The sequence below is a fragment of the Dipodomys ordii genome, unplaced genomic scaffold, assembly GCF_000151885.1.
Source record: "Dipodomys ordii isolate 6190 unplaced genomic scaffold, Dord_2.0 Scaffold128, whole genome shotgun sequence".
Taxonomy (NCBI): domain Eukaryota; kingdom Metazoa; phylum Chordata; class Mammalia; order Rodentia; family Heteromyidae; genus Dipodomys; species Dipodomys ordii.
In genome coordinates, this window is record NW_012267344.1 from 1,810,064 (window position 1) to 1,818,274 (window position 8,211).

At 54.4% G+C, this 8,211-nt stretch overlaps 1 protein-coding gene across 1 annotated transcript in view; it reads right to left on the minus strand.

Moving 5' to 3' along the window:
• Vipr1 (vasoactive intestinal peptide receptor 1) overlaps positions 1-8,211 on the minus strand; it is a 19,624-nt gene that overhangs the window by 4,220 nt on the left and 7,193 nt on the right. The window contains exons 2-3 of the mRNA XM_013030239.1: positions 4,454-4,559; positions 2,137-2,244 (exon numbers count right to left, since the gene is read on the minus strand). Of these exons, the coding sequence (XP_012885693.1) occupies positions 2,137-2,244; positions 4,454-4,559 (214 nt within the window). The remainder of the gene's footprint in view (positions 1-2,136; positions 2,245-4,453; positions 4,560-8,211) is intronic.

Consider the following 8,211-nt stretch of genomic DNA (forward strand, 5'->3'; position numbering starts at 1 on the left):
CCTAGCCCTGTACTGCGCATGCGCCTGGCATAGCGCTGGGTATTTCCCAGCTCTGTACTGCGCGTGCGCCGGTCAAGAGCCGTGGGTATGCCTGGCTCTGAACTGCGCATGCGCTGAACATGACATGTGGTTTTTGTATATGCCGAACTCTGTACCGCGCATGCGCCCGTCAGGAAACCAGGCTTTGGGTAGGCCTAGTTCGCATGTGCAGTACCTGCGCTGAGCGGGTGACACGCCTTTGGGTATTCCTAGCCTCTGTACTGTGCACGCACTGTGCAGGAAACATGACTTTTTTTGGGTATTTCTCCAAGCTCTGTACCACGCATGAGCCAGGCAGGAACCATGGCTTTGGGGGATACCTAGCTCTGTACTGCGCATGCGCCAGGCACGGCATTGGGGGACGCTAGCTCTGTACTGCGCATGCGCCGGGCATGGCTTTGGGGATGCCTGGCTCTGTACTGCGCATGCGCCGGGCATGGCTTTGGGGGATGCCTGGCTCTGTACTGCGCATGCGCCGGGCATGGCTTTGGGGATGCCTGGCTCTGTACTGCGCATGCGCCGGGCATGGCTTTGGGGATGCCTAGCTCTGTACTGCGCATGCGCCGGGCATGGCTTTGGGGGATGCCTTGCTCTGCTACCAGCCAGGAGTAATGTAAACTCGAATTCTTTATTATTATCATCATCATCATCGTGATTACTATTGTTTAATTTTTCACTCTTTTGGTACTGCCAGGGACAGCGCCCAGGCCGTGAGTTCAAGCCCCAGGTCTGGCACATACACACACATGCATACATATATATATATATGTATGGGCTTTCTTAGCCGGGCTGGCTTGGACCCGCGCCCCTCCAGATGTTGGCCTCCGGAGTTGCTAAGGTGACCGACCAGTGACGGCCACCAGTGCCAAGTTAGGGGCAGTATCATTTTTTGGGCGGGGGGTGGTCCTGGGGCTTGAACTCAGGACCCGAGGATCCTGCCTGATCTTCCACTCAAGGCTGGTGCTCTACCACTTGAACCACAGCTCCGCTTCCTGATGGTTTTGCTTTTGGTATCTCTGTCTCTCTGTGTGTCTGTGTCTGTGTGTCTGTCTCTCTGTCCTTCTGTCTCTGTCTCTCTCTCTTAGTCTCTGTAGATCTGTCTGTCGGTCTCCATGTCTGTCTTTCTGCGTCTGTCTCTCTCTGTGTCCATCTGTCTCTCTGTCTGTCTGCATCTGGCTCTCTCTGTCTCTGTCTCTGTGTCTGTCTCTGTGTCTGTCTCTCTATGTCTCTGTGTCTGTCTCTCTCTCTCTTAGTCTCTGTAATCTGTCTGTCGGTCTCCATGTCTGTCTTTCTGCATCTGTCTCTCTCTGTGTCCATCTGTCTCTCTGTCCATCTGCATCTGGCTCACTCTGTCTCTGTGTCTGTCTCTCTGTCTGTCTCTGTGTCTGTCTCTCTGTCTGCTTCCGCCTCTGTCTCCATGTTTCTGTGTATCTCTCTGTCTCTCCATGTATCTCTCTGCCTCAGTGTCTGTGTCTCTGTCCCTCTGTGTCTTTCTCTCTCTTGGTCTATGTCTCTGTCTCTGTGTCTGTCTGTCTCTGTGTCTGTCTGTCTGTGTGTCTCTCCATGTATCTCTGCCTCTGTGTCTGTCTGTCTGTCTCTCTCTCTGTGACTCACAGGGCCTCAAAAGGTCACGGGGCACAGGTGGGTGAGGCTCGTGGGGGGTGGGGAGGCGCAGGGGCGGGGCCTCGGCATCCTAGCCCCGCCCCGCCCATCAATCACGTTATCAATTGCTGAGCAAATACTGAGCGAGGCCTTTCCCACGCGCAGGACCTCTGTGTGAACAGAGAATCACAGCCCCATGTGCGTCCACCCGAGGCCTGTCACCCCTGTCACTGCCACCGGCTGCCTCCTCTCCCAGCCCACGCCCCACACCTGCAGCCCCCCCTCCCCAGGACCCCACAATCCTGTTTCTCTTTTCCCGGTCAGTCGTGGGGCTCGAACTCAGGGCCTGGGTGCTGTCCCTGAGCTCTTCCAGTTTCCTGGTGGTTCCTTGGAGGTCAGAGTCTCACAGACTTTCCTGCCCCAGGGCTGGCCTCGAACCGCGATCCTCAGGATCTCAACCTCCAGTCCCCACCCCCCCACACCCCAGGCTCTTACCTTGAATCGGGGAGAAGAGTTTGAAGATAAGGGGGCAGGCCAAAACCACCGACTGACCCCGAGGGGTGGCGGGCCAGCAGGTCAGATTGTCCCACATCTTGCCACAGCCTGTGGATCGGGAGACAGACAGATGGACAGACACGAGAGTCACTCAAGCCAGTCTGTAGCCCATTTTCTTCCTTTCCTCCCCCTCTTGTCAGTAGGTCCCACCTACTCCCCAAGAACCCAAGGTATCTGATAGGTAGACACTGGGAATGACGGACAGGTGTCCAATGATGAGCGACCTTACATTCTACTTAGGGGCGGTTGTGCTTGTACTTGAACTCAGGGCCTGGCACTAAGTCGCTGAGCTTTTGTGCTCCAGCCCTGTGCTCTACCCATCTGAGCCACAGCTCCACCCTGGCTCTTTTTGGAGTTAGTTCTTTGGAGATCAGAGTCTCGTGGACTATTCCTTCCCTCCCGGGGTTGGCCTCGAACCACGATCCTCCAGATCTCAGCCTCCCTGAGTAGCTGGGATGACACAGGCGTGAGCCGCCGGAGCCCAGCTAAGAAAACCCATTTTCTTTTCCTTACAATGATCAGAACCTAGACACGGGTGAGCACCCCAAAGAACCGGAGAGGCGGGGAGAGTACAAAAAAAAACAAAAAATGAGGAAGACCCCACGTGTGCTTTTTTGCTGGCTGGTTCAGAACTTTCGGGAAGAGTTATTCCAAGGGTTGGAAACTCAAGTTGCCCACAGAGATCTGACTCCAGTGATTCAGCACCTCTGTGTGTGTGTGTGTGTGTGTGTGTGTAAAACTCACCGTCTGCGCCTCTCCCGTTCCCAGCATTTATATTTATAGACACAACCTTCAGACTCTGAGACTTCTTATCGTCCCGTGAGATCACGCCTGAACTTGTACCCGGTGTTTTACGACCAACCACTTCCCCTCTAAGGTGACCTGCACCCAGAGGGCTGACACACCCTCTGTTCACACCTGAGGCCTCTCTGTTTTACGATCCGTGGGACCACAGGACATTTCGATGGTCGAATTATTTGCCACAGAAATCTCCAGCAAGCAAGCAGCAGGGGATATTTGTGGTTTGATTGCTTTTTGGTGCCAGTCCTGGGATTCGAACTCAGGGCCTGGGTGCTGTCCCTGAGCTTTGGTGCTCAACTCTAGTGCACTTCCAGCTTTTTTTTTTGGGGGGGGGGGTGGTTCATCCAAGAGAAGAGTCTCACAGACTTTCCTGCCCGCGTTGGCCTCGAACTGCGATCCTCAGGCCTCAGCCTCCTGAGGAGCTGGGATGACAGGCGTGAGTGGCTACAGTTCTCCAGGTAACCCCCCCCCCTGCCAAGGTCCCCCAGAGGACTATATGTGTGTTCTGGTCCAGAAAAACCAGAAGTGGCGCTGTGGCTCACGTGGTAGAGCGCCAGCCTTGAGCTGAAGAGCTGAGGGACAGCGCCGAGGCCCCGAGTTCAAGCCCCACGACCGACTGAAATAAACCAATGACTGAATCCACCAGTAGACAATGCTGATTCTAAAGAGATGTGGTTCGGGCCTGGCATGATGACAAAGCACACTGTGGACCTGTGTTGGCCCAGGGCCGTGTGCAAAACTGGCACGCAAACAGGGAAGTCCGTCGCTCAGTATTTCCGGCAGCGATGGTGGTGGGTAGTAACGGAATGTAGATAGAGCTTCGTTCATGGTCCCCCCCCATCCTATCCTCCCCCAGACAGCCAGACCGATGGGTGGGGTATGTCAGGACATGCACCCTGCAGGAGGAGTGTGTGGGGGTGGGGATAAGGACTCTTCCAGAACCTTCCAGAACCTTCCCCTGAGGGAGGTATTTCATGGCTACCCAGCCGCCATAGATTCGTTCCGTAACCGAATCCTGGAGCCAAAGTCAACTCCAGACTTGGGCCAAGACCCAGTCTAGCTGGCCTGATTACCTCCTCCCCCCTCCCCCACACCTCCCAATTGGGGTTCAGCTCTGTGACCCTCAAGGCAGAAGTAGGGTGCCATGGGGGATGGGCGTGGGGGTGGCAGGGATGGAAATCTTGTTTGTCTGTCGGTGGTGGGACTTGAACTCAGGGCCTGGGTGCTGTCCTTCAGCTCTTCAGCTCAAGGCGAGCGCTCTACCACTTGAGCCACAGCGCCACTTCCGGTGTTCTGAGTGGTTCACTGGAGAGAAGAGTCTCACGGACTTCCCCCCCCCCCCCCCCCCCCCCGCCCTGGGGCTGGCTTGGAACCACGATCCTCCGGATCTCAGTCTCCTGAGTAGCTGGGATGACAGGCGTGAGCCCCCGGCCCGAGTCCCCCTGAAAGGTCTCACCTGTGGTCTCGTTCTCCAGCTGGGCCTCTTCCAGACACTGCTTCTGCTGCTCCTCCATCATTTGCAAGTAGTCACATTCCTGCTGTGGCCGGGCCCCCTGGCCGCCCTGGATGGGAGGGAGAGGGTAAGAGGGTCACACCGAGTAAGACACCCACCAGCTAGGCCGGGTACCGTGGCTCCCGCCTGTCATCCTAGCTCCCCAGGAGGCTGAGATCCGGAGGATCGCGGTTCTGAGCCAGGCAGCGGATGATCATTCCAAGACAGGTCAATGTTCTCTCAGACCATCCTCCCCCCCACCCCCATTATCTGTCTAGTTCTGTAGATCAGCCTCCGGACATCTGGTCAACCTCGGTCAGCCTGCCATGCTTATCAGAGAGAAAGAGGGACCTTCCTCTTCCTCTCATCTCTTCCTTCTAAACATGCTCCTTATCCCTCCGGATTCCAGAGATCACAGAAGGGACCAAAGAGTAAATAACAAAGAGTAAATAAAATAACATTGGAAAATCGCCCGGTCAAATACAGGCCTGGTTGATTATCAGGCCAGAAAAAGATGATGAGGGAGAAGAACGTTCTAGAAAGCCAAGAGACAGGGTGAGAAAAGCCCAGGAGACGGACCGTCGCCTCTCCTGACTGAAGCGCCCAAGAAGCCGGAAGTGGAGCTCTGGCTCAAGTGGCTGAATGCCAGCTTTCTTGCTCCAGGACCAGAAACCAAAGGCCCTGAGTTCGAGTCTCAGGACTGGCATATTAATAATAATAAAGTGGGCTTTTTACAGGACTCTGTTTGCAAACACAGGGTCTGTGGTTGGGGGCTGGGATCGAGCTGTTGAGGAGGAGTTAGGTGGCAGCCAAGCTAGGTAGATGGCGGCTGGCTAGTCCTTGGTGAATTCCTCCTTTGCTTTGGTGAACGCTCAGCAGGAAGAACTGGTTTTGAAGTTAGATAACAGGAGGGACTTCCTTAAAGGCAGAAATCCCCTATCTCCAAGCAGGGTCACAGGTAGCCAGGTGCTGGTGGCTCACACCTGTCATCCCAGCTACTCAGGAGGCTGAGATCCGGAGGATCACGGTTCCAAGCCAGCCGTGAGCAGGAAAGTACATGAGACTCTGATCTCCATTGATACACACACACACACACACACACACACACACACACACACACAAAGCCAGAAGTGGCGCTGTGGCTCACACTCAGGGACAGCTCAGTTTGAGCCCCAGGATGGACACAACATAAAACCCAAGAAAAGTTGACATGAAAAATTGGCTGGGCCTCACAGAACCCAATCAGATTCACAGCCAGACAGCACCTGACACGGACAGGCAAGAAGCTTCTAGCATAAGCACATCGCCCGATCAGATCCACATTCATCCTGGGGTCCTTATTACACGTAACTGGAAAGTATTTGAATGTTAGATATGAAGGAAAGTAATATGCAAACGTTTTGTTTTGTTTCATCGATCGTGGGGCTTGAACTCAGGGTCTGGGCGCTGTCCCTGAGCTGCTTCAGCTCGATAGATAGATAGATAGATAGATAGATAGATAGATAGAAAGATAGATAGAAAGAAAGATAGATAGAAAGAAAGATAGAAAGATACAAGGAAAGAAAGATAGAAAGGTAGATTGAAAGAAAGATAGAAAGAAAGATAGATAGATAGATAGATAGATAGATAGATAGATAGATAGATAGATAGATAGATAGATGGCACCATGTCTGGTTTTCTGGTGGTTCATGGGAGATGAGAGTCTCATAGACTTTCCTCCCCCTCCCCCGACTCCCCCTACCCCCAGGGCTGGCCTCCAACCTCGATCCTCTGGATCTCAGCCTCCTGAGTAGCTGGGATGCCAGGCGTGAGCCCCCAGCCCCCACCCAGCTTTCCATCCGTATTTGTATTTTAGATCCGACGATCGTATTGTTTAGATAGGGAAATACTCTGGGGTTTTAGGCTGGGTCTGGGAAGAATCGGGGCGAGGGGGGGGGTAGGTCAGGATGTTTCTAAATCAGCAACCAAAGGGCAAAGAAGGGAAAAGGAAACGAGTCAACGATTCACTGTGGCGTGGTGACAACTGTCACGATTGCGGGGAAAATGAGGATCTGTGGATGTGTGCTGTGCTCTTCTTCTTCCTCTGGGAGGAAGGCGCACACGAACAGGTGCAGGTCCTAGGCCCCCCCCCACACACACACACAAAGGCTGGGGATGGGGGGGAAATCACACGAGTAGTGGAGAGATTCTTTTCTTCTTCCTCCCTCTTAAGAACAGTGGCTCACGTCTGTCATCCTAGCTACCCAGGAGGCTGAGATCCAGAGGATCGCGGTTCCCAGCCAGCCCTGGGGCAGGAAAGTCCGTGAGACTCTGATCTCCAGTAAACCAGCAAAAAACTGGAAGAGGAGGTGTGGCTCAAGAGGTAGAGCACCAGTGGAGGGAAGAAAAACCAACAACTAAGGGACAGTACCTAGGTGGTGAGTTCAGGTCTCAGTACAGGGACTGGAGAAAGGGCTGGGTAAGCAGGAGGGAAGGGAGAGGCAGGGCTGAGCGCGGCTAGGGTGCGTGGTAGAATTGCTGCCTGTTGCAATTTTTCTGGGTGCAATGAAAATCTTGCTTTCTTTCTGTGGGTCGTGGGACTCGAACTCAGGGCCTGGGCGTCGTCCCCGAGCTGCTTTTGCTCAAGGCAAGCGCTCTACCACTTGAGCCACGGCACCACCTCTGGTCTTTATTTTCTGGTGGTTTCTTCAGACAAAAGAGTCGCACAGACTTTCCTGCCCCGCCCCCCACGAGGCTGGCCTCCAACTTCGATCCTCCAGATCTCAGCCTCCTGAGTAGCTGGGATGCCAGGCATGAGACACTAGCTCCCGGCCCCCCGCCTCATTCCTCTTTTGAGATGAGCAACCCAAGAGACCTCCAAAAGAGAAAAGAGATATCCCCCCCCGGGGGGGTAGCTGGGCAGTACCCCCAACTCTGGGTTCCTTCCTAAGACATTCTTCCCCCAGATTTCAGTGACAGGGTACAATATTTCCCCACCCCGGGGCGGGGAGGCAGGCCGACATGGGATTGTCAGTCCCCTAGGTTGGAAGATGCCCCCTCCAGGAAGCCTTCCCTGATTTTTTTTTTCTTCTTCTCAATCTCTCTCCCTGAAGCAAAGGAGACTCTTGTTCCTGGCTGTAGTGTATTCCCTAGACTGAGATTCTTTCCCAGTTGCTTTGCGGTTCCATTCACCCCCCCACCCCCAGGCCTGCCTGGTACTAGGCATTTTTTGCTTGCTGTGGGTGGGGTGGGGAGGGAGAGAGAGGGAGGGAGGGAGGGAGGGGAGGGGCAGAAGGAAGAAAGAAGTACAGAAAGAACTGGAGGAAAACTTCCTCCTCTGACACACACTGGAGTTTTTCTTTCCTTTCCTCCCCCCTCAGTTTTTATTTTTTTATATCTCTGTGAAGAATGATTCCCCCCCCCCCCGGCTTTGGACAGGCACCATAAACAGGGCGATAAAGACTCCAGGGTGTTCAACTTGAACTTTGCAGCCGCTGTTTTACGACTTTGATAACGTCTGTCCCGTTTCCCCCCACACACACACACTACCCCCCACCCCTGTCCCTGAATGCACCCCGATCTGGGTTCCACCCTCACTCCATCCCTGCCCCCTTGGCCTGCCAGTCTAGCCAGCCAGCCCAGGGTGAGGAGATGGATGGACAGGAGGAAAAAGGTGGAGGGGAGGCGGGGTCGGGTGGGAAGCAAACCCTGGCTGGCTGCCTGGAGGAGGAGTTTCCAGGTGA